General features: G+C 40.0%; 2 protein-coding genes across 5 annotated transcripts in view; one reads left to right on the forward strand and one right to left on the reverse strand.

The window, feature by feature from the left end:
• Nucleotides 1-5,462, forward strand: part of KIAA0319 (KIAA0319 ortholog) — a 41,391-nt gene extending 35,929 nt beyond the window's left edge. For 3 of the 4 annotated variants that reach the window (XM_067467491.1, XM_067467490.1, XM_067467492.1), the window contains 6 exons: nucleotides 197-356; nucleotides 1,636-1,778; nucleotides 1,869-1,991; nucleotides 2,137-2,227; nucleotides 3,471-3,562; nucleotides 4,312-5,462. In XM_067467491.1, the coding sequence (XP_067323592.1) occupies nucleotides 197-356; nucleotides 1,636-1,778; nucleotides 1,869-1,991; nucleotides 2,137-2,227; nucleotides 3,471-3,562; nucleotides 4,312-4,490 (788 nt within the window). In that variant the 3' untranslated portion in view covers nucleotides 4,491-5,462. Of the gene's footprint in view, nucleotides 1-196; nucleotides 357-1,635; nucleotides 1,779-1,868; nucleotides 1,992-2,136; nucleotides 2,228-3,470; nucleotides 3,563-4,311 lie in introns of those variants that run through there. The other variant, XM_067467493.1, reaches the window with a different exon arrangement.
• An 813-nt stretch (nucleotides 5,463-6,275) lies between these two features.
• On the reverse strand, nucleotides 6,276-26,018 carry ALDH5A1 (aldehyde dehydrogenase 5 family member A1). Its single transcript, XM_060774905.2, has 10 exons — nucleotides 25,593-26,018; nucleotides 22,581-22,664; nucleotides 21,332-21,502; nucleotides 17,602-17,718; nucleotides 15,534-15,677; nucleotides 14,357-14,500; nucleotides 11,998-12,156; nucleotides 11,705-11,874; nucleotides 9,749-9,807; nucleotides 6,276-8,989 (listed from the first exon to the last, which is right to left on the reverse strand). Exons 1-10 carry the CDS (start codon nucleotides 25,968-25,970, stop codon nucleotides 8,781-8,783), a joined length of 1,635 nt encoding a protein of 544 aa, XP_060630888.2. The 5' UTR covers nucleotides 25,971-26,018; the 3' UTR covers nucleotides 6,276-8,780.
• Between the last annotated feature and the right edge of the window lie 228 nt (nucleotides 26,019-26,246).

The raw sequence follows: 26,246 nt of genomic DNA on the forward strand, positions 1-26,246 counted from the left end.
GGCATGTGTGGAACCCAAAACAGAAACTCTCCACAACATTGTAAGCTGCACAGGAAAATACCCATGTTGGAATTCCATGTTGCCTCCCTGCAACATCAATTGTGAGGTTCATAGGAAATATTAAGATGGTGCATTTCTTCTAAGACGTAACAAAATTGTCATTCTTTGAAAGTCTCTAATTTGTTATCTTTCATAGATCCAAAGAAAAGTGGCCTTGTGGAACTGATTTTGGATGTTGGAGTGGGTCAGCTAACAGAGCAACAGAAAGACACTCTTGTGCGACAGATAGCAGTGCTGCTGAATGTTCTTGATTCAGATATTAAAGTTCAGAAGATACAGGCTTACTCCGATATCAGGTACAGAAGAATACTGACAGCAGAATATCACCCAAAGCACTGCAAGCTAGAAAATATCCCTTTAGTAGCAAGTACTGTAGACAGAGATATAATATTTGCAATCACACACTGCACCATTTATATGGACTACAACTTTCTGTGCCATTTCCATTCAGCTAAATAGGATTGCATTCAAAAAAGTTCATTTGTGCAGGATTGTATTAATACAGAGATGGGTCTTCTTTGTCCCATATGTGCCTTTTATGTAGCTTATAAAGTTCTTCATCACAATTAAAAAGAAAATGGGAAAATGTGTCTCCAAGACAACACAAAATGTGCTAACCACAGATCTTGTCTAGCCCTTATCAGGCCTCTGGCCCTTGCACCTTACTATCTGCCCCATCCTGGTAGTTGTATTGCACAAGCCCTTGCCTCGCCCTTTAGTTCTGAACATGCATGCTGTACTCGGCCACTGATTGTTGATTATGATGGTTATGTTTTTATGATGTTTTACATGTATTTTATTTTATTGCTCCAAGTTTTAATTGTGTTTGACTGGGCTTGGTCTCCATGTAAGCCACCCCAAGTCCCTTTGGGGAGATGGTGGCAGGATACAAAAAATGTTATTATTGTTGTTGTTATTATTATTATTACTATTTAAAACAAAAATAGAAGTGCCATATGTGGGGATTCAGGATACTGGAGAAAAAGGTGGTTCTAGTCTCTGAACGCTCTGGAACTTATGACTCTTACTGTCTTATCAAGCAACCTAAGACTAGAATTTATGTATTTATATGTTAGAATTTGTTGATACACTTGATGCTTAAAATAAAAACCATATACCATCTTGCCCTAAAGTAAGATACACTGTGAGTAAAATATTGGGTCAATTTTTGTACAAAGTATGCGTTTCATGGGACTAGAAGGCAGTGGTTTTTAGGCAGATAACTAAATACATATTTAATATCCCTTGTCTAAAATTTTTGGGACCAGATGTATTTGGGATTTTGGATTTTTGTCATAAAAATAGAATCCCTATATTTACATATTTGTATAAAATGAGATATCTTAGATATCCTTAAAAAATCATTTATGTTTCATGTACACCTTATAAGTTGGAGGTAATTTTATAAATATTTTAAATAATTTTGTGCAAGAAACAAAGTTTGTTTCCATTGAACCAACATGCACCATATATTGGCCAAACCAGAAGTTCCTGAAATAGTTATTTGTAATTAAAAGGCTAATTCATTTTGGGTATTCTAAATGAAAGTCTTTAATATATGCATCCCCTTTTCAGCACAGCTGTTGTGTTCTATGTTCAGAATGGGCATCCTTTCAGAGTCATAAAGGCTTCAGATGTTGCCCAGATGCTACGCTTGCAACTCCTGAAGGAAAAGCCCGAGTTCCTACTTTTCAGAGTTCTTCGCATTGACACAGCTGGTATGCATTTTCATGACAGAGTAGTACCGCATTGTTTGAATGTCAAAGCCCATTGCAATATTTGTAATTTCAGTTGTTTTGTTGTCATAGGTTGCCTGCTAAAATGCTCTGGACATGGGCATTGTGACCCCATCACCAAGCAATGTATTTGCTATCAACTGTGGATGGAAAATTTGATACAGCGGTACTTAGATAATGGAGAGAGTAACTGTGGTGAGTTGGGAGAAGCGAATGAAGGGTTCTGCAATATGTGGGAACTTGCTAAATAGAGTAGGTCTGTTAATGCGAGTATCTTGAGTGTGGAAGTGTTTTAATGGCCTTTCTCACTGATTTTAATTGTTCTTATTTTATCTTCTAGAATGGAGTGTACTTTATGTAACAGTATCTGCTTTTGTTTTGATGGTACTAATTGTGGGGTTAGCCTGGCTGTGCATCTGCTGCTGCAAAAGGTACTTAGTTTTAAATAATGCATAATATCAACATCCATTGCTTCTACATGCAGAATTATAAATATAGGTTAGAATCTCTGTTCTGCAATCCCCATCATAAGCATGCACAGAACCTGACGTATCTACACCTCCAATATATGTAAGATGGGTTGCACACCCTGCAAGACACAAGTTTGCAGTTTAGGTGTGCTCCTGGATTCATGCCTGAATCTGGAAACTGAAGTTACAGCAGTGGTCAAAGGCATTTGCAAATTTAAGGCTTGTGTGTCTCCTGTGCCTATGCCTTGAGACATCAGTGTGGGCTGTGGTAACACATTTACATCCAGGTTGCATTACTGTAACATGCTCTATCTGAGGCTGCCTTTGAAGAGTGCTTGGAAACTTTGGCAGGCCCAAAGAGCTACAGCCAGTTTGTTAATCGGAGCTGGTTACAGAGAATGCATAATTTCTCTTGTTGCAACAGTTCAACTAGCTCTTTGTCTATTTCTGGATGAATTCCAATGTCAGAACTGTGGTGGAAAGGACTACTGTACCAGAATCAGAGGTGGAAAAATGCTATTTGGACCCAACACTAAAAAGACGCACATCACTAGCTGTTTAAATGCAAAGCAGCAGCAGGAGAGACACATTGTCTGATAAAGAACCTAGTCTTGTTTTGACTCTATAAGTCTAGCCAGATGTATATGAGAATATTGAGAGGGAAATTTAAACTGGCCAATTAATAGTGTAGGAGAACCTGCTGTTACCCCCCCCCCCCCCCCCCGCTCCAGTTCCAATGTGTTTATATACATTTGTTGCATCTGGAGATGTGGAATATTTGTCTTTTAACCACTGTGTATATTTCTGGCAAGTGGTTAATAGATATCTGGTCAATCTAAAATAGTTTATTTTTATGTACATCCGCATATATCCCTATGATGCAATTGTGTATAACAGGACTTCACAGGATGCATTTTTGTGCATGTGGCCACAATCCAGACAGAACTGTAACCACACCAGTAAAGTTCTTCTTATGGCTATTTCTACAATGGGTTCTCCTCTGGATTTCCTGTCTAAAGGTTATGTTATGAGTGGGCACCTCTATGGCTAGATCCATTTTCAAAGGAGGGGCTTCGGCAAGACTGTATGAACTAGGCTCAAGGAAGATGGAATTATTTCTCATTTGCAAGACAACAATATTTGTGTGCCTAATTTTTTAAATGATCATAGGGAATTAATTTTCTCCTTCTGGCTTCATCTTTAGGAGAAAACGAACCAAAATAAGAAAGAAAACAAAATATACTATCTTGGATAACATAGATGATCAAGAGAGAATGGAACTCAGGCCCAAATATGGTAGGATTCTTTTGATATGTGTTCTGATTTCTTTTCTTTTAAGAGACTATTTGATACACGTGACTTCATTTTTCCATTTTTCCTTATATAATCTATTGACTTTATAAAGGCTACCTACATAGAGGCCTGTCACAATCAGCCATTAATCTCAATAATATTAGTTCCTCTTGCCTGTTTCATGAATTATCCAACCATTCTATGCCAAAGTTCAAAAGTATTGTTTTGAGTTTAACACTAACTGAAGTTTTTCTTCTTCAGCTGATATCTATTGATGGCAGAAACAGAAAAGTGTGGGCCACAAGCTCTAGGGATATTTTTATGGACCCTTGGATTAAAAAATGCACTTTTTTTAAAAAAAAAAAAGCCTCTAAATGCCCTCTTTGTAGGGCATTTACACCACACTATTGAGCTCCTCAGATGAGTTTAGCAATCAGACTTCTTTTGAAATAGGATGTGAACAGGACTTCTACTATCTTCATGTTGTTAAAGAGGACTGGGAAATATGTCTAGATGCTTAATCAGATTCCCAAGGAACATTGCAGGGGAAGTGTTACTTCCCTTTGAAATGAGGAGATGTACTCTATTGTGCAGACCTTAAATACTTTGGATCTGGATATTAGTTTATGGCAAAGCATAATCAAAGCATAACATGGCTTCCTGAATTCAGTATTATGCATGCATAATAATATTGCTTGAGTGAAACATTAAATAGATATGCCAAGAAACCTGTATGTCCCATTATCCTACAGGTATAAAACACAGAAGTACAGAACACAATTCCAGCCTGATGGTCTCAGAGTCTGAGTTTGACAGCGATCAGGACACCATCTTCAGCAGAGAGAAGATGGAAAGAGAGAACTCGCGGAACAGCATGAATGGCTCCATTAAAAATGGTGTCTCATTCAGCTATACTTCAAAGGACAGATAAATAGACAGATCTGAAAGGACAACCGGGTCCTCGCTCTGATCTTTTCCTGATGCTATAGAAGTGGCAGATGGACCAATAGGCTCCCAGCATAGCAGGAGGGAGACACATTGGATTTTTTTTCAGCAAATGGAAAAGGTGGAGTACCTAAAGTGCTGGAAGTAGAGTTCCTATAATATCTCATGGACATTTAAAAGTTGCTACTCTAGGTCAAGCTAAGACTGTTACACTTTGACTGCATATATTGTTGTCTTCAATAGAAAACAGTGGCTGTTCATCAATCGAACTTCATTAATGTCAGTATGCAAATTTACATTATTAAAACCAGTTTGTGTCTACACTGTTATCCATATATTTGCTTTGAATTGAACATGGCAAATGTCTGTGTGTTTATGTGTCAGAGAGGGATGGAGAATCTGTAGTGTGATACTGCTGCTACTAAACTTGGTAAGGCTATACATTACAGAGGACATGGTTGTGAAGATATATGATGCAACAACATGGTTGAAGCAAGGAAGATCTCAGTTTAGGTTTAGAAAGTGTTACATTGACAAAATACAGAAAGTATTATGCCAAGGGCCCACTCCAATTCTGGCATAACATGGAACCCAAATTTTCTTATTTGAAATGAATGATACCTCAAACTTTTTGCTGAACCATACTATAGACTCATCTGGAGAATTTAGAAAATTACTGGAGAGGAACTATTTTGTTGGATGCAGATTGGAGAAACCATGGATACAGCTGTATTGTTTATTCAATTTTTTTTCAGGTAAGTTGAATTTGACTTTGATCTACTACTTTCCTCTTTGAGACTAAAAAGCAATTAAACGCCTGAATTTCTAACAGATATTCACTAGTGTTGCAGGAATTTTCTTTTTTTTTCAAGGACTCAAAAGCACAAGCTCTATGTTTTCAGCACTGATTTGGGTGTTCCTGCCTTTAGTATGTAAACATGGATGAAAATTAGAGTTGTGCATGGAATTCGTTTCTCCCGTTTCTTTCATTTCCTTTGTGTCTTTTATTTCTTCAGGAGCACTGAACAGGAAGTCCCCTCCCAGTATGAAAATCAGCTTGACATGAAAGCAAGCAGGAGCAGGTCTCGACTCCTAGACTGCTTTTCGGCTTCATAGAGTAAGAGGCGCTTGGCTGTAGGCACTGGCAGGCATGGGCGCTCTATGGGCCTACACACCACACAGGAGAGTGTGTGTGCGGCATGCAGGAGTGCCTGCGCCTGCCAGTGCCTGCAGCTGAGTGCCTTTTACTCTAGAGCTTTCTGGGTCTACATGGCACAGACACACTCTCCTTGCAAAGAGAGTCCATGTGGGTTGCGCAGGCCCAGAAAGCACTCACGCCTGCCAGTGCCTGCACCCGAACACCTCCTCTAGAGTAGAAGCAGCAGGTAAGAAGAAGCCTCCTCAAAGCACGTGCTGGGAAGGGGAGCCTGGGTGGGACCCCCCTCCCCCATAATGCGCTGATAGAAAATGGTTCCAACCCTAACCCTAACTGAAGAGCAAAAACAGATATCTGCCCTCTCAATTTTGGGAGGTTCCCAAAAATCTGAGCCCCCACTGAAAGCTGGGACACAAAATGGGTCAAGGTTTACCCCAAATGCACAATCCTAATGAAAATGCATTTTGATATCTAAATGATAACGGCACATGGCTATTGAATGTATATGTCTATAGTCCGAAATATATTTCAGGAAAGTTCACAATACTTGTTGTAGATGTTAAAAGAAAACAAGCCAAAACATTGGCAGATTTGACAATGAATGCAAATACTAAATTTAAAATTAAACATTTATTACATTATCCTGTTTTTAACACTCGTATCATGTAAACACACTTGCTACGAAAAAGAACAAAACATTTTTAAAGAAGTCAAGTATACTCTTCGGTTAAGGAATTGCATACATCAGTTTTAATACATCTATGTAAAAAAATATGAAACATTTAGAGATTATATGTATATAGTCAACCTGCCCCAGAAAAAAAATCAATAGGTTAATAGTATCTTGTCACATACTATAAACGAGTTGTGCTTAATCTTAATATTCCCACCAAATTCTGAAGATGCTTTTAATAACATTAAAAAAAATTCAAGTTAGTATGCCCTTCTCCATGTTGCTTGTTCAACTGATTCTGAAATATGTTCATCCAACTGTGCTTTTCTGCAAAGGAACTGAAGCTCTATAGCTGAAAATATTTTTGTTTGATGCCAGTTTCTATTATAGATTGGCTTAGTTCCACTATAGATTGGCTTAGAAGCAGCCAATCACAATTGGTCTTTATATGCTAGGCTAACACTGAAGAGTATGTGCAACTTTTTTGAAGTGATTGTACACCAATCTGTAGTAAATGGCAGAAAGTATCACAAAAGGCCTTGCCTTTATGATATTTATAGATCTTGTTCTCGGCCTCTTTGGCACAGTGATTTCTTTCTGAATTAGGTATTCCATTTGCTGCAATATAGACAAAACATTGGGCACTTCTTGCTCATTTACAGGGCAGGAATCAGTACCACAGAATGTTGTTTTCAGGTGTACCACAATTTTACTACCATAATTTTATCCTTAATACATCAGGGCAGAAAAAATACACAATAGTTCACACTATGCTTCAGCCGAACCTTGTTAAATCCAGAAGCCAATTCATACCCTGAACCTGTATGTCCAAAGAGGGGTTTTCTAAATAATAAATGTTCATGTTGCATATCACTTTTGAAGAGGAGTGTTATGCCCCAGCTGCAATCAAACATATTGCAAAGGTGTGCAGTTTATGGTAGAAACTCATGTATCTAAACCCTTGGGTTCATCTGTAGTCAATCGGCAGAGCATGGACATACATTTTTCCCCCTCAAAGGTAGGAAAGATCTCTCAAAAACATTATGCAGAACGTCAAATAAAGTTCTGCAATGTGGATAAAGTGCAAATCCAATCTGAAAACAGCAATATTTATATGCCACTGTTATACTAACATTTTCATCATTTTTCCATTGTATTCATACTCAGAATACTTCATGGCACATCTGAATAAGAATAACCAACTTCTATAGTCAAAACAACAGGAAGGGAAGGGAAATAACTTAATCTAGGTCTCAAACAAACTAAGAAATAGGATTGACAAGTAAGGAGAATCCCCAAAACTATTTCCTTCCAAAATACAGTTTTTTGGTCACCTTCGGATTGTGCATGGTGCTGAGATTAAAGCTTTTCAAATCTCTTTTGAATCAGAGTCAGGACCTCATAGAGAAAAAAAAATGGCCTTCAGAAAGGAAATACTACATAGTAGTTAGTAAATGAATTTGGATAAGAGAAATATGAGCCTATTTACTATAGAACTTGAATTAAATACCTGCTTCCTCAAGTGACAACTGAGGAAGATGGATATGAATCAATAAGCTCTGCATTTCAGCTCACCTACATAGAAACTGCTTTCTAGAAATTGAGAAGTTTCCCTTTTCTGCCATCAGGAATACTTGGAGATGCGAATACATTACAATTTCTCCAGTGAGAAGACACTACAATGGCTCATACTCATATTTTTGTGTTATTGTGTAAATGCAACATTTGGTCACAAGTTTCAACTGTTAGGCACAAAACACGATTCTCTCCTTCAATATGTGCTAGTTCTATTAAAGCAGGCATGGGCAAACTTCGGCTCTCCAGGTGTGGGTGTTTTGGACTCAAACTCCCACAATTCCTAACAGCCTACCGGAGTCCAAAACACCTAGAGGGCCAAAGTTTGCCCATGCCTGTATTAGAGCTACACGTATGCCTGCAAAGGCATTTATATTCCAGTCAACCATTGAAAAATAACATGAAAGTATGGGATATTTCTTAACCTACTAACATTAATATATCATAGAAGAGCTAAGTTAAACAATCAGAAGACGTTAATTAGAAGTCCAACTTCAATATTTGGTACAGATGTTATGAAAATACAATAATAGCAACAGTTTCACAGTGTGGATAAAAAACTAGTATCTGTTCTGTTGACTCCAAAATGCACACATCAGTTAGGAAACACTTCTGGTTCCTCTAAAGCTGTGATGATTTCTTCCAGCATTTTTATGAAAATCATAAAGTACGTTTATAATCTTATGCTGTATTTGCACGTAAATAGATTCCACAGTAGTTGTTTTACACATTTCAAACTATGGTAAACGAAAGGCATCATTACATAGAAACATGATTGCTTCCATTTTAAGAAGAGGAGGAGGGACAAATAATCTTGCTATATTAAACTTATGAAAAGTCTAATAATTGTAATGAATCATGTTAACTAATGGCTACTGTAATCCTCCAAAACAGACATATTTTACTTCCAGATACTCATCAATGCCATATTTTGAACCTTCTCTTCCTAAGCCAGATTGTTTAACACCACCAAATGGACACTCCACGGCAGACAGAAGTCCTTCGTTAATACCAACCATCCCAACTTCCAGCTGCTCTGCAACTCTCCAAATCTGGGCAGGATCTCGGGAGTAGAAATAACCTGCAAAGTGGGCATCAAACAGAACAGACTCATAAAACAATTTTGAAAAAGTAGGTTTTTTTTCAAGTGAAGATGTGTTGTAATTAACTGCGCATTGAATTAGGACAGTGGTTCTCAACCTGTGGGTCCCCAGATGTTTTTGGCCTTCAACTCCCAGAAATCCTAACAGCTGGTAAACTGGCTGGGATTTCTGGGAGTTGTAGGCCAAAACACCTGGGGACTCACAGGTTGAGAACCACTGCATTAGGAGCTCTAATGGTTTGAAAGGTGATTAATTAATTAATTAATTAATTAACCAGCCACCACCCATGTTGATTTCTTGGTATTTCGGATTTACACCATTTATGTATTATAGATACAATGGGGTTTTATTTTCCCTTATGAGTCTGCCCAGTTCTTAAGATCTTCAAAAAGAAGAAAGCAGCCTTCCCTTCTCACCCTTTGAGGCATGCTTTCTGTACATGCAGTGAATCCTTCTTCATGGTTTCCCCCAAATTTTGAAACTCCTTGCCAAGCCATGCTTAAGACCTTTTTTGTTTTTTCAGTTTGCAAGTAAAACATATTTATTCTGGCAACCCTTTTGTATTTAAGCAGGCCTACCGCTAAAGGGGATTTTAATTGGTTGATTATTTGTCAGATCTTCCTCCATGTTTACTTGTATTTCTGTTCTTTTTAATTTCAGTACTGAGTCACTTTTTTAGTAAAACGGCGTAATTCAGTTTTTAATTAACAGTAATGGAATATTCAGATGACACATACCTGCTAAACCCACATTAGCTGAATTTGCTATGGCAAGAGCTTCTTCCTCTGTATCAAACCTGCAAACATTGAGAAAATGTGTGAGCAGGGAATATAAATGATCCATTTAAGATACTGAAATAAATAGGGGGTATGCAGGAAATAAATATTTCCAAGACTCTACATCAGTGGTTCTCACCCTGTGGGTTCCCTTGTGTTTTGGCCTACAACTCCCAGAAATCCCAGCCTGTTTACCAGCTGTTAGGATTTCAGGGAGTTGAAGGCCAAAACATCTGGGGACCCACAGGTTGAGAAACACTACATGAAATGTACAAATATTTTAAAATCAATGTATAAATACATATTTTCATTGCAATAAGGGCTTCGACATGGTTGCCCATGATCTTCCTGCAAACAGTGTGGGCTATACAATGCTACTGTTGGGTGGATTTGTAATTGGTTGAGCAACCAAATTCAGAGGGTGCTCACCAATGGTTCTTCTTCATCCTGAAAAGAAGTGCCTAGTGGGGTGCTGCAGATTCTGCCTTAGGCCCAGTGCTGTTCAACATCTCTATAAATGATTTGAATAAAGGTTTAGAGGGCATGCTTGTCAAGTTTGTAGATGACACCAAATTTGGAAGGAAAGCTAGTAGCCCAGAAGACAGTATCAGAATTCAAAATGATCATAATAGATAAATGAGCTGGCCCAAAAGTAATATGAATTTCATCAAGGAAAATTTAGAGTACTACACTTAGGCAGGAAAAATGGCCTAAGTGTAGGCACAGATAGAGGATGGTTGATGCCTAGCTCAACAACAGTCCAAAGGTCTTGGAGTCTTAGTGGATAACAAGTTGTGCATGAGCCAACCATGTGATGCAGCAGAGAAGAAGCATTGGTTCTACAGGGGAAAACCTCTCTTTAATTTTCCAAGGAGAAATTTATCATCCTCTTATGTAGATTAACTCAAATTTTAATTTTTAAGAAGTGCTAACAGATTAAGAATTGATTATGATAAAATGATATGAATTAATGTTAGAAAATCACATTTCTCTAAATGTCAGCACAAACAAAGTGCCCACTAAACATAATGGCCTGTATCCTATTGGTAATTCCAATTAAAACAGATCTGCTGAATGATTAAATAATTATGTCGTATATACTCAAGTATAAGCCGACTCGAATATAAGCCGTGGCTCCTAATTTTACCACAAAAAACTGGGAAAATGTATTGACTCGAGTATAAACCAAAGGTAGGAAATGCAGCAGTTACTGGTAAATTTCAAAATAAAAATAGATACCAATAAAATTACATTAATTGAGGCATCAGTAGATTAAATGTTTTTAAATATATACATAAAACTGTAATTTAAGATAAGACTGTCAAACTCTGATTAAACCATTATTCTAACCTTCTTCAATGTAAATGTGCTTCCAATAATAATAGAGTAAAATAATAAATGTAATAAAAATAATAGAGTAAAATAATAGAAATGTAATAATAACAGTAATAACGGAGTAAAATAATAAATGTAATAATAATAGAGTAAAATAATAAATATAATAATAACAATAATAAATAGAAAATAAATTTAATAGCAATAAATATAGAAAAACAATACATGTAAGAAAAAGTAATAATAGAGTAAAATAATATAAATGTAATAATAATGATAATTAGATTAAAATAACAAAAGTAATAAAAATAATAACAATAAAATAATAAATAACTTTAACTCAAGTATAAGCTGAGGGGGGCTTTTCAGCCTAAAAAGAGGGCTGAAAAACTTGGCTTATACTCGAGTATATATGGTATATCTGTGAAGCCATTCAAATACGAAAAATATGTTAACCTGAGGATAACAATACAACACACCTTTTAGAAGGCTAAGAAAACATTACACAGAGAAGAAAGTTTTATATGGGAACCTATTATTAAATGAGAAAAAGCTGTGTATTATTTGCAAAGGCTCTCTTACTTGATAACTGGGGCCAGAGGACCAAATGTTTCCTCTTGTGTACACAGCATGCTTGTGGTGACATTGCTGAGTAGAGTTGGTTCAAAGAAATTCTGCCCATAATTGTGTCGTTTCCCTCCAGTAACAATGCAAGCACCATGTGACACTGCGTCATGGATGTGTTTTTCAACCTGAGAAAGACATAGCAAACATGACTTTAAAAAACAGGATCTTCTGTAAAAGAGCAGCAGTCATTGAGAAATATAGAATAGGTTGCATTGCTCAAGGAAACAAACAGTAACACCAATTCTTACTTTTTCCACAGCTCTTTCATTAATGAGTGGTCCCTGCGTAATCCCTTCATCAAACCCATAGCCAACATGCAGCTCTCTCTTTATGACTTCTGCAAACTTTTCCACAAATGCATCATGGATCCCTTTTTGCACCAAGAACCGGTTTGTGCAAACACAAGTCTGGAAATAAAAAGAAATATTTATTTTTGTTATCCACTTATATCTTGTAAATCACTGAACAGCAACTGCATACTATTACAATGCCCAAACCTCTCTCGACTTGATCCATTCTTTAGCTGTGTTATTCCTGTCTAACTAAGCCATTGACCCACCATGGATAAAAATAGTACTGAAACTTGAGAAATGAGGAATATTGCTCCTTATGCCAGGGTGTAACAGAATCATTTTCAACAATAATTCCCTACTTACTCCTTTGCCAGGGTGTAACAGAATCATTTTCAACAATAATTTCCTTTTTTTAAAAACTACTGCAGATAACACTGATCAGCAGAGGCTGTTGTTTAGAAATGTACTTCTAAAGGAGGCAGAAAAACATTAATCACAGTATGACCTCAAGTAGTTCCAGCCTTACAAAACACTAATCCTGAACAGTGTCGGCAATGTAATTACTGCTGTTTAGATGTAAAGATTTTGGCTTCTACCTTCATCAGTAAATAAAACAAATGAAGTTCAAATTGGGTGCCAAGGTGATCGTTCTATAAATAGTAAAGATAGAGCGATCCCTGGAAAGCAACATTGGCCTCGTAAGTGGAAGACAAGATTGCTTGATGTAAGTATTGTCCTCCCAAGTTATGAGTACGGGCAAATCAACGTGAGCTAGCTACCATATATACTCAAATATAAGCCAAGTTTTTCAGCACTTTTTTGGGCTGAAAAAGCCTCCCTTGGTTTATAATGACATCAAGGCTCCGACAGCTGTTTCTTGCCATTGTTTCAATATATATGTTTCTCTCCCCTCTTCCCCTCCCTTAACTGTGTTTTCTTTTCCAATGCCTCCCTTACTCCAGTTCTCCTCCCAGGCTGGAGTTGCCCATTTTGGAACTCTTTTTTTTAAGAGAGAGAGAAGAAGGAAATGTTTCAAAAAGGGAAATGATATATAGAGCTCGCAAATATTACAGGGGGAAATAGACACACATATATAGACATGTCTAGATAGATATGAATATAGATATATAGAGCTCGCAAATATTGCAGGGGAAATGCACACACACACACACACATATAGAGATGTCTAGATAGATAAAAACATAGATATATAAGGCTTGCAAATACTGCAGGAGGGAAATGCACATATATAGAGAGAGGATTTGCAAACATTTCAGGGGGAAATGCATATATGAAATTAGTATATATAATTATAGATTTATATCTAGCTCTGCATTGTTTAGATAGGCATTGGAAGTTTGCCTGTTACTATGTTGGAAGCTGGCCTGAGTCCATGGGGAGATAGGGCAAGATACAAATGAAAATCATCCTCATCATCATCATCATCATTTGAAACACAACAAAATGAGTCCACAGCAGACACTCTGCTGGCTGTTGAATTGGATCACACGTCGGACACTTCCCAAGTGTCTAGGACTGTGTGATGTATTGGTGAATAATGCGTTCAGTGCAGATCCCAGTAAGGTGGCCTTCTGCAGCTGGCAGATGGTAATTTTGTCAGCGCCAATTGTGTTTAAGTGCAGGCCGAGGTCTTTAGTCACTGCACTCAGTGTGCCAATCACCACTGGGACAACCTTGACTGCCTTGTGCCAGAGTCTTTGCAGTTCGATCTTTAAATCCTCATATCGTGCCAGCTTTTCCAGTTGTTTCTCTGCAATCCTGCTCTCACCTGGGATTGCGACATCGACGATCCATACTTTGTTTTTTAACATAATTGTGAGGTCAGAAGTATTATTATTATTATTATTATTATTATTATTATTATTATTATTATTCCTGTTGTTGTTGATACCATATTGTTTTTGCTGGCCCTACTTTTCCACTTACAGTTAGTCATTGTTTTTGTTTGAAATACAGTAAATATTCAAAAACATTTAACCTACTGATGCCTCAATTAATGTAATTTTATTGGTATCTACTTTTATTCTGAAATTTACCAGTAGCTGCTGCATTTCCCATCCTCAGCTTATACTTGAGTCAAAAAGTTTTCCCAGTTTTTTTTGTGGTAAAATTAGGTGCTTCAACATATATTTGGGTTGGCTTATACTCGAGTATATGGGTTGTATTTTGAATTGACAAAGACTATGTCCTCAAATATTTCATAGAACAATCTACTGAAACTACTAAGGGTTTTCCCCCCTCTCAAAGTACAATATATAACAAAACAGTGTTCCAATTACATAGCAGATCTCACCTGGCCGGAGTTTCTATATTTGGACATTAACGCTCCTGTGACTGCCTTGTCTACATCAGCGCTGTCAAACACTATGAATGGAGCATGTCCTCCAAGCTCCATGGAGACCCTCTTCACAGTGCCAGCAGCATGGCGCAGCAGTATCTGCAATTACACAGGAGACACAGAAAGCTGTAGACCTACAAAGATGAACATACACACTCAACTCTCCTAAAGTGAAAGGTAAGCACAGCAGAAAAATATTACTAGTCCTCCTACAAAACCATCAGATTATCTTTGTAAGTAACAAATTTGGATCTCAAACAGCCCAGGACTTCACAACTCACCTAATCCCATTATCACATATTTCTTACGTCTTCTTAATACTTATTGCCAAGGTATGATGAGAAGAAGTGTATTTTGAAATACTACTTGAAATTACTCTTTTCATTTCAACAGCACTATCTACACCAGGGGTCCCCAAACTTTTTAAACAGAGGGCCAGGTCACAGTCCCTCAACCTGTTGGAGGGCCAGATTATAATTTGAAAGAAACATGAATGAATTCCTATGCACACTGCACATATCTTATTTGTAGTGCAAAAAACACTTTAAACAATACAATAATTAAAATGAAAAACAATTTTAACAAATATAAACTTACTAGTATTTCAGTGGGAAGTGTGGACCTGGTTTTGGCTGATGAGATAGGGTTGTTGTTGTTATTGTTGTTGTTGTTGTTGTTGTTGTTGTTGTTGTGTGCTTTCAAGTCATTTCAGACTTAGGTTGACTCTGAGTGAGGGCCAGGTAAATTACCTTGGAGGGCCATATTCGGCCCCCGGGCCTTAGTTTGAGGACCCCTGATCTACACGTTAAGTAGCAAGGATCCAATTATTTATGTGAGTGGATCATGATTGATTTCAATGAACTTCAGAAAGTATTTTAAAAATGTACAGTGGATGTCTGTCCTAAGATAAACTTTCCAACTTTTTCTCAGTAGCATTTTCCTGTATTTTGAAACCCCCAAATCACTGTTTTCAAGAGAGGGGAAGAAGGAGCAAGGTGGTTGCACTTGACCCACATCCAGCAACCAAAACACTGTAACATCTTTATTCCAAAATGTCTTTTTAAAAGAATCTGAATTCCAACTCATACAAATTTTAAACCTAAAAAGCAAAACTTGAAACATGCAGACACACCTTTCCTGTGGCTGTTGACCCAGTAAAAGAGATTTTGGCGACCAAAGGATCTGTGCAGAACACTTCCCCAACCGTTGCTGCCTGTTGTCTAGAACATGGGACCACATTGTATACTCCAGCAGGAATTCCAGCCTGGTTTGCAAGCTGCAATATAAACAAGGTGCAACATTAAAGTGTTGACTTACAAAGTCTATTATATTAAGAAAGGGATGAATACAGTGTTTTGTTTTGTCTTTTGACATATATCACAAACACAAGGAACACTGAAGCAATATTTCAAAACATTAGAACACAAAGAATATTGAGCAATATTTCTTATCATGGCTAGAATACACACACACATGACGTTTGATCATTTCCCTTCATATATAGAGTATTTACACAGATCTAATGATGACCTTTTTTTTGGCTAAATGGCCTTGCCAAAATTCGGATGTGCATTAGCTTTGTGTCATACAGTAATCTTACTGCTGAACCAAAGTGAAAAGAGAAGATGTTTTAGGAGTTGCACCTGGCACTCCTCTTTGAGGGAGGTCATCTCTAATTAAATGGCCCGGGCTCAATGTTATGCCATGCTGGGGTTTGTAGTTTGGTGAAGCACCAGCATTCATTGGCAGAGAAGGTCAAAGCCTTGTTGAACTACAGCCCCATGATTCCATAGCATTTAACTGAGGCAATTATAGTGGATTCATTCTACAGCATAGATGCAGCCCAAGGTTTTCTATTCTCTATTTATTTATTTACAGTACTTATACCCTGGCCTTCTCAACCCCAAAGGGGAACTCAGGGTGGCTTGCAATCTAATGCCAGATTCAGACAATAACAATAGCAGAAGCAGTAAACACAATATTACAGAACTGTAAAAACATATACTTATGAATTATAAATAATCTTTCAGATGATTAAAAACATATGAAAGGTCTAGCACCAACTTAGCTTTATAAACATTAAACCAATTGCTTCTGCCATACACATTCCATCATATTTATGGGTCATATTAATCCCCAAAGGCTTTTTCCTAAAGCTTAAGACTGAGGGAGCTGTTCTGATGTCACTGGGGAGGGAGTTCCACAGCTGCGGGGCCACCACCAAGAAGGCCTTGTCTCTTGTCCCTGCCAAATTCACCTGCGATGGCAACAGGACTGAGAGCAGGGCCTCCCCAGAAGATCTTAACAATTGCACTGGATCATAAAGGGAGATATGTTCGGACAGGTAAGCTGGAACAGACTCGTTTTGGGATTTATTGGCTAAGGCCAGCACTTTAAATTGTACTTGGAAGCAAATTGGCCACCAGTGGAGCTGACGTAACAGGGGTGTTGTACGTTCCCTGTATGCCACACCGGTTAACAATCTGGCTGCCACTTGTTGGACTGCTTGAAGCTTCTGAACAGTCTTCAGAGGCAACTCCATGTAGAGTGCTTTGCAGAAGCCTATATGAGATGTAACCACAGCGTGGATCACTGTGGCCAAGTCTGACTTGTCAAGGTACGAGTGCAACTGGCCCACAAGTTTAATTGTGCGAAGACTCCCCTGGCCACCGCAATGAGTCCAGGAGAACTCCAAAGCTGCAAACGTGCATCTTCAGAGGAAGTGTAACTCCATCCAGCACTGACCAGGAGTACCTCTGTCTTGTCTAGATTCAATTTCAATTTGTTCATTCTCAACCTGACCATCACAGCAGCCAGGCAACGGTTCAGGACCTGAGCAGCCTACTTAGCAGCATCTTCCATCGTTGGAAGCTTTGGTGTTCTAACAAAATTGTTTATGACAAAGGAATTCTAAGAAGGCAGCAAAAAGTGCACTTTTTTGCCGCTGCAAAAATTATTATTATTATTATTATTATTGCTTTTAGGGTTTTGGAAATTGAGGCGTGCATTCGATTTTATGGCACATTAGGCTAAGCAAATACAGGGGATGAGGAGCCTGATCCTCTAAATCCAAGTTTAACTTGTACTTTAATAGAGAACTGGCAGAGAGAAATACTTGAAGTTGACAAAACTGCCTATCTTTGGGAATTTCATCTTTTTTTTTTAAACCCACAATTTCCATCTGTATAAAAAGGTCTCACCTCAGCAAGTGCTAATGCAGATAAAGGCGTATCTTCTGCTGGCTTCACTACGACCGTACAACCAGCTGCCAAAGCTGCACCCACTTTTCTTGTGATCATAGCACTTGGGAAATTCCACTACATTGGAAAGACAGATACAACACAGACAAATTCAGCAAAATGTTGGTAAAGTAAGAAATGTTTGTAAAACTAGCATAGCCTAGTATAGTTTATTCATGTATACTATTATTCAATTCAAAAGCAGAGATGTATCAGTCCAGGTCAGTATGCAATGGGAACTTGTAGCACCTTTGAGGCTGAGAAGACAACATTGTTGGAGCATGTAAAAATAAGTTGGTGAGTATGTTAACTGAACAATGCATAGCACCACGCTGATTGGTTGGGCCACACCCAGAAGCTATCTGAGCCTGGGAATTTTGGCAACAGTTACATGTTCAAGTTTTCTGTGCAAAAGCTTGCCTGCATAGTTTTTGTATTTTTGCTTCTTGGCTGCTGGAAGAAGCTCTCTCACGTGGACACCCAAGGACCATTTGAATCTCTCTCAAAGGACATTGTTCTCATGACTGTATATATGTTGCTCTGCATAACAAAGATTAAACACCTTATTCTTTACTCATAATCTGCATGGTGTATTTTTTTTCTGTAGCAAGACTGTGTGTGGATTGGTAAAGACGTGATTTTCATTCTGCCAGTGTGTATCAGACATAGTAAACCTAGGTGCAGCTACAATGCAGAATGAATTAAGTTTGACACCACTTCAACTGCCATGGTTCAATGCAATGGAATGCTAGAATTTGTGGGTTGCTGTGGCTCCAGAAACCTCTGACAGAGAAAGATAAATATCTCAACAAACTACAGCTCCCATAATTCAATAGGATGAAGCTATGGCAATTAAAGTGGTGTCATTATTTCTACAGTGTAGATATATCCCTAGTCTTTTGAAAGCTTATGTTAACAAACTCCTTAGTCTCAAGAGTGCTTGAAGACATCTTTGCCTGTTGACACCTTCATCCAAATTAACACAGCTATGTCTTTGAATATGACCACTGTGAAAAGCACCAACTTCAGCCCAAAGGAGTGGAAAACAGATTTGATTAAGTAGACTGAGTTTACAAAAGTGTATGCAATCTCTTCCTCTCATAGGTGTTGCAAGATCTATTTGCATCTAGTATAGTATGTTATCTATATAAATAAAAATGTAATGTTCATTTGTGGGATTAACATAACTCAAAAACCACTGGATGAATTGACATGAAATTTGGACACTACAACTTTAACAGACCCATGAGTAACTATCACTCATAACCCCCTCTCAAAAAACAGCAGAAAGGACTTAAAAACCCAAAAAAGCTAATTGGCGATACAGCGCATGTGCGAAAATGACAGCTCCCAACATCCCCTAGACTAGGCCCTTTAGGGGAGGAGGATGCTCCAAATGCACTGCTTCCAAGCTGCAAGCTTGCTTCTCCTTGGATTTCTTTGAGAGCATCCCAATCAGTACATATTTCCTATTTCCTATTCCTGGACTGCAACTCCCAGTAATCCTCCAGATAGATAAGACAGATAGATAGATTAGATAGAGAAAGATAGTAGGTAGATAGATCAATCAGGAGAACTGCTGGGAGTTACAATCCAAGAATAGGTAGATAAGGAAGAATGGAAAGAAAGAAAAAGGGAGGAGAAGGAAGTAAAGAGGAAGAGAAGGAAGGGAGGAGATAGGGAGGGGAAGGAAGGAGAGAAAGAAAGAAGGAGAGAAAGAGGAAGGGAAGGTTGGCCACAGCAAAGCATGGTGGGTACAGCTAGTCATTCTATAAATAGTCCACATTGACTGAATTGGCTGTTCTTTGATCCAACTAAGATGATTGGTTTATTATCTCTAGGATTCATTAAGCCAGATTAAAAAAAAACCCTTTGGCCAGCAAGAAAACTGACACATAAATTTCAATACATTTAGTGATTTAGTCCTGAGTGGTCTGCAACTAGGTTTTCTGAAATACCACCTGTACCTACAACAATTTGATTGGGAAGGGGATTTCCAAAGCTTATCTCGGCAAGCCTGTTCTTATGCCTAAGGTTGTGAAATACCCGTTTAGCAAATACCAGGGAGGGAAAAAACCTTTTCCATGAGCACGGCATAGTCCTTGAATTTCTTTCTCTGGGAAGTAGGTGTGTGCCTATTTGTTTGTAGTGATTTTGAAACATTGTTAAAGCTTTACAAAAAAAATCTATTGAATGCTGATGATTTTCTTATACTGCTGTTGTATTTGAGTTGTCTCTGTTCTCAATGGGTTGTTGCCATTTTTAATTGCATCTGTTTTAATTAACTGTATCTTCAATGAATATTTAAACTTCATTTTCATAAGCTGTATACCTTGACTAATGAACGATACATCTGTCTAAGCCAAGTGTGGGCAAACTTGGCCCCTGCAGGTGTTTTGGACTTCAACTCCCAGAATTCCTAACAGCCTCAGGCCCCTTCCTTTCCCCCCTCAGCCGCTTAAGCGGAAGGGGCCTGAGGCTTTAGGAATTCTGGGAGTTGAAGTCCAAAACACCTGCAAGGCCCAAGTTTGCCCATGCCTGGTCTAAGCTCAACATGCTAGTGTTTGCAAACTGCAAAGCCAATAAAGAGAAATGACATTCAGTAAACAAAAAAAGTGACACTTATCTTGTTTTACAGCTGCTAGTGTGGTTTATGTTTTATTTATCCTTGACTCCTAACGCAAACATTATGGAGGGGGGCAGTAGGGAGAACTCACATTATTTGGTTTTCACTGCTATGTTTGGATGAAAGTTTGGTAATTCAACCTATTCTAACTATTAAGAATAAAACTGGCCAACAGACATTTTGGTGCCTCAAATATTGAACCTGTTTTTGAGTATATTTGACCTGTCGATTCCAAAAATCACACATCAGCTCTACTTTTTGAGCTACAGAACATATGCCATATATCAATTCTGGGCACCACAATTTAAGGGAGACGTTGACAAACTAGAATGTGTCCAGAGGAGGGCGACTAAAACAATCAAGGTTCTGAAAAACAAGCCTTATGAGAAGCGGCTTAAAGAGCCGGGCATGATTAGCCTGCAGAAGAGAAGGCTGATGAGGGCCATGTATAAATATGTGAGGGGAAGTCATAGGGAGGAGGGAGCAGGCTTGTTTTCTGTTGCCCTGGAGACTAGGATGCGGCTTCAAACTACAGGGAAGGAGATTCCACCTGAACATGAGGAAGAACTTCCTGACTGTGAGAGCTGTTCAGCAGTGGAACTCTCTGCCCCGGAGTGTGGTGGAGTCTCCTTCTTTGGAGGCTTTAAAGCAGAGGCTGGATGGCCATCTGTCAGGGGTGCTTTGAATGTGATTTTCCTGCTTTTTGGCAGGGGGTTGGATTGGATGGCCCACAAGGTCTCATCCAACTCTATGGTTCTATGATTCTACCACTCTTCATTCTGCTCGCCCATAGAAAAAATCAGGATATTTTAATATAGTCTTTAAATCAATATCTTTTAAGCATGAAGGAAACATATTAAAATTTTAAAGAAAAATGTACTACTTATTTCATAACAAAAGCACAGATTTATGATACAAACTTTCCATTATAAATTCAACCCTATCTAAAAAACTAGAGCTGATGCAATCTATCCAGTGCAATTTTCTGAATCAGCTCCTCAAATAACTCTCCAGAAAAAGGTCCAAAAATTAAGACCCCAAGAAAAAAAATCATCCAAAGCTCACAGGGGTAATGATGGCAGCAACCCCCACAGGCTGTTTCAGCACCAAGATTCTTTTATCTTTTGCAGAAGATGGGATGATATCGCCATAAACGCGTCGAGCTTCTTCGGCAAACCATTCCAAGAAGGAAGCAGAATACAGGATCTCCCCTTGCGCTTCTTTCAGTGGTTTCCCCTGACGTACAATCAGAAAGGAAAATTTCACACACAGTAATAATAATAATAATAATAATAATAATAATAATAATAATAATAATAATACAGTAGAAGAAGAATAATACACTTTATTTGTATTCCACCCTTCTCCCCTAGGGAACTTAGAGCTGATTAAAGAATTTACATATGTACATAGGCAAACATTAAGTGCCTTTGCAATCAAATACAATGAGACACACAAACACAAACAAAGGCAGAGGCATCTCCTTTTCATTTCTGGCTTCTAGAGGAAATGGTGCTCATCTTTGGCTCTGGGGAGATGCTTTCTTCCATTTTCAAGCTGAGGAGCCTGCGTTGTGATCACCTGATTTTGTGGCTGGCAAGATTGTTTGGAGTGTCTCTTTGCCTTTTCCCACCAAAGTGGTACCTATTTATCGATTCACACATTACATGTTTTCGAACTGCTAGGTTGCCAGGAACTAGCGCAGACAGATGGGATCTTATCCTGTCTCGCAGATTTGAACTGCTGACCTTCAGGCCAGCAGTTCAGCCAACCTTCAGGTTAGCAGTTCAGCAGCGCAAGGGTTTATCCCACTGCGCCACTGCGGAAGGAACTGGAGCTAACAGACGGGAGCTCATTCTGTCTCATGGATTCGAACTGCCGATCTTCAGGTCAGCAGTTCAGTCGGCACAAGGGTTTAAGCCCTTGCGCCACAGCAGCTCCCTTGCAGATACAGGGGTCATGCTGTATAACTAGTCTGATACAAATAAATTATTACTTAAGTATCAAGCAAGTGATTTTACGCTCAGGAAAACCAGGTTGAAACTGTTCAAAACAAAGAAATACATCCATCCCTGTAGTACTAAGAGTGGAACTCCCTGCAAACCTACTTAGTACTTTAAAAACTAGTCTTCTGTATTATATTTACAAAAATCTTGTCAAGTCTCTTCACATTAAGAGTAACATGACTGGATGTGTGAGTTACATTGACTAGTCGCTTTGTCCTTTCTTCTCCACAAGACTCTTGCAAACAAGTAAGCTTAACTTCAGTCCCCACCATCCCAGAGGAGATTGTTTTTCCTCCTTACACACTCACATTCTCTGCTGTTATGATCCTGGCGAGGTCATCCTTGTTCTCTATCATCAAATCATACCATTTACGAAGTAATACACTTCTTTCCTGGAAAAGAAATGGTGTTTTATTGTGAATATCTTTATCATACGACAAAGCAAACAGAAAACAACATGGCTGCTAGACCAATATTACTATTACATGCAAAATACTTTCAAATACTTTGGCCACAGATGTAAGGCCAAAGAGAATATTAGTGGAATAAAGGAAGAAACCATGCATTTCACCACCTGATATTCGTCGGGAAGTATCAACCTGTAATGAAAAGACCAAGGCAGTGACATTTCCGGCTCATCCTCTGTTTGGATATCAGCCAGCTTGCCAATGTCTTAAATCAAGAAATAGCTTCCTAATATCTACAGAGACACTTGCAGGAACACCTCAGCAAGCGAGAGTCCAAAAGTGGCAGGCTAAAACCCGGAACCTCAATCAGTGGCTAAGTTGCCCAGTCTTCTGGGCACACAGAAGATTGGGCAACTTAGAAGGATCTGAACAGACTATGGTCCGGCACCACAAGATGCAGAGCCAACCTTAAGAAATTGAGTTACAAAGTGGAGTCCACGACATGCGAGTGCGGAGAAGAGCAAACCACAGACCACCTACTACAATGCAGTCTGAGCCCTGTCACATGCACAATGGAGGACCTTCCCACAGCTACACCAGAGGTACTACAAGTGGCGAGCTTCTGGTCAAAGGACATTTAGTCTAACACCAAGTTTTAAACTTTGTTTGTGGTTTTCTATACATCATAACTGTATTCTCAATTTGCTTCTGACGCAATAAATAAACGAATAGCTTAAATGCTGCATGGATATCCTAATTGGCCTGAGGTGCAGGCAATGTTTTAATAGCATATGTTGGAGTTGATTAATTGTTTTATATGGGTTAGGAATTGTGCGATCTGTTTGTTTAGTTATGATGCTTTTTGTTTACTTTTATGTCTGTAATTTTTGTTGCTTTTAACACTGTACACCGCTTTGAATCCCAACCATGGGAGGAAAGCGGGACAAAAATAAATAAATAAAAATAAAGCAGGGCTGCTGTGAGTTTTCCAGGCTGTATGGCCATGTTCCAGAAGCATTCTCTCCTGACGTTTTGCCCACATCTATGGCATGCATCCTCAGAGGTTGTGAAGTCTGTTGGAAACTAGGCAAGTGGGGTTTATATATCTTTGGAATCATGTCCCAACACCTCCCAACAAAGAATCTCCCAGGCAGGAAGCAGCCAGGCTTTGAAGCTGTAAGGATATTCAATGCTAATCAAGGTGGTCCATTGCAACATCCAAAAGACAAGAGTTCTTTCTCCCAGCCTGGACTTTCCACAGATATAGAAACCCCACTTGCCTAGTTTCCAACAGACCTTGCAACCCCTGAGGATGCATGCCATAGAAGTGGGCGAAACGTCAGGAGAGAATGCTTCTTGAACATGGCCAGACAGACCAAAAAACCCACAACAACCCAGTGATGCTGGCCAAGAAAGCCTTCGACAGTACACAACAACCTCACAACCTCTGAGGATGCCTGCCATAGATACAAGACAAGACTTTGGGAGCTTGGGAGTGATCCTGGATTCATCGCTGAGCCTGGAATCTCAGGTTTCGGCGATGGCCAGGGGAGCTTTTGCACAGTTAAAGCTTGTGCGCCAGCTGTGCCCGTACGTTGGAAAGTCTGATCAGGCTACGGTGGTCCACGCTCTTGTTACATCCTGAATAGATTACTGCAGCACACTCTATGTGGGGCTGCCTTTGAAGACTGTTCGGAAATTACAACTAGTCCAGTGGGTGGCAGCCAGATTGCTAACTGGATCGACATACAGGGAGCATACCACCCCCTTGTTGTGCCAGCTCCACTGGCTGCCGTCCACTTCCGAGCTCAATTCAAAGTGCTGGTTTTGACCTATAAAGCCCTATACCAGTGGTTCTCAACCTGTGGGTCCCCAGGAGTTTTGGTCTACAACTCCCAGAAATCCCAGCCGCTTTACCAGCTGCTAGGATTTCTGGGAATTGAAGGCCAAAATATCTGGGGACCCTCAGGTTGAGAATCACTGCCCTATACGGTACTGGCCCAGCATACTTGTCTGAATGCATCTCCCTCTATGTTCTTCCTTGCAGTTCAAGATCATCCGGGGAGGCCCTGCTCTCACTTCTGCCAGTGTCGCAAATACGTCTGGCGGGTACGAGAGACGGGGCCTTCTTGGCTGTGGCCCCCGCCTCTGGAACCTGCTTCTCATTGAGGTAAGATCAGCTCCCTCCCTCCTGTCATTTAGGAAGAAATTGAAGTTGTGGTTCTGGGGCCAAGCTTTTGGATAACACACACAGATAGCACTTTGGACATGGAATTGGGTATGGAATGGAATGGAATGGTGATACAGCTATCAATACTGTTTTAATGAATGTTTTACTTCTTGTTTTAATTGTTATTATATTGCTGTGTTATATGAAGTGGCATCGAATTGCTGCCAAATGTAAGCCGTCCTGAGTCTCCCTTCGGGGGTTGAGAAGGAACGGGACAGAAATGCCGGAAATAACATAAACAAGGCTGGTGATTGTGGAGGGAATGCAGCTGGGCAGGCCCGTAGCCAGGATTTCGTTTCGGGGGGGGCTAAAAAATTTTCAGGGGGGGTTTCGGGGGGGGGCTGAGTTTCGGGGGGGGCTGAGTCTGAGTGAAAGAGGGTCTAGCCTAGCAAACCTTTTGTATCATTACCCCAATACCCCCATATATATGGGATATATTGAGAATGGTGATCAAATCATGATATTAATAAACATAACAGTTTAAATAATGCACCAGTAAGGCCTTTTCGCGAACCACCATGAGAATTTCGGGGGGGGCTGAAGCCCCCCGAGCCCCCCCCCCTGGCTACATGCCTGCAGCTGGGGACTGCAGCAGCTCCCAGTCTTGAGCCATGGCAGCTCCAGCAGCAAGAGAAGCCCCAGCCTTCCACCTTCTTCTGCCTGCCTGCCTGCCTGCCTCTCACCTTGGCGGTGGTTCTGCTCCAAGCGGGCCCGGCCTCATAGGCGGCCTTGACGGCGGCCCGGGCCTCCTCCGCCCCGCAGTCGGCCACCCGGCCCAACTCGGCGCCGCTGCCGGGGTCCCGCACGGGGAACGAGGCTCCGGCTTGCAGCCAGCGGCCCCGCACGAAGCCTCCCGAGCGCAGCAGAGCCGGAGACACCGGGCCCAGGCCCGAGCTGCAGCAGAGCGGGCGGCCGCCTTGGACCCCCAGGGCGCCCGCAGACTGCATCAGGAAGCCCGGGAAGGAGCGCAGGAAAGAGGGCCCCGCCATCGCCACCCGGGAAGGCGGAGGAGGAGGAGGAGGGGCGCGGGGCGGGCACACAGAGATTGGCCCCCGTTGCATCTACATGGCGGAAGGAATGCTCCCTGACACTCAGCCCTTCCAATGCACCGCTTCCTTGCCACAGGATGCTATGAGCTGCAGTTGGGTTCAACAAGGACCAAGACCTTGCCAAACCTCATCCCCCAGGATCCCTGAGCCTTTGACAGGTCAACATACCTACCTACCGCCTTCATTCTCGAGCTCTGCACAACAGGAGCATCGTCGCCCCCCCCTTTTTTTGGAGAAGGATGCCATCCTTGCCCCACTTCCCTGGAAGTGAGTACACGTGAACACCCT

This window comes from Anolis sagrei, chromosome 4 (genome assembly GCF_037176765.1).
Source record: "Anolis sagrei isolate rAnoSag1 chromosome 4, rAnoSag1.mat, whole genome shotgun sequence".
Classification (NCBI taxonomy): domain Eukaryota; kingdom Metazoa; phylum Chordata; class Lepidosauria; order Squamata; family Dactyloidae; genus Anolis; species Anolis sagrei.

Bases quoted from the DNA above. Each gene is read 5' to 3' on its own strand.
- ALDH5A1 (XM_060774905.2), bottom strand. From the start codon at position 25,970: ATGCAACGGGGGCCAATCTCTGTGTGCCCGCCCCGCGCCCCTCCTCCT. The intron at 14,501-15,533 runs GTGTGTCTGCAT...GTGTAATTGCAG, and splicing joins GGTCAACAGCCACAGGAAAG to ATACTGCTGCGCCATGCTGC. The intron at 11,875-11,997 runs GTAAGAATTGGT...TGTCTTTCTCAG, and splicing joins ATGAAAGAGCTGTGGAAAAA to GTTGAAAAACACATCCATGA.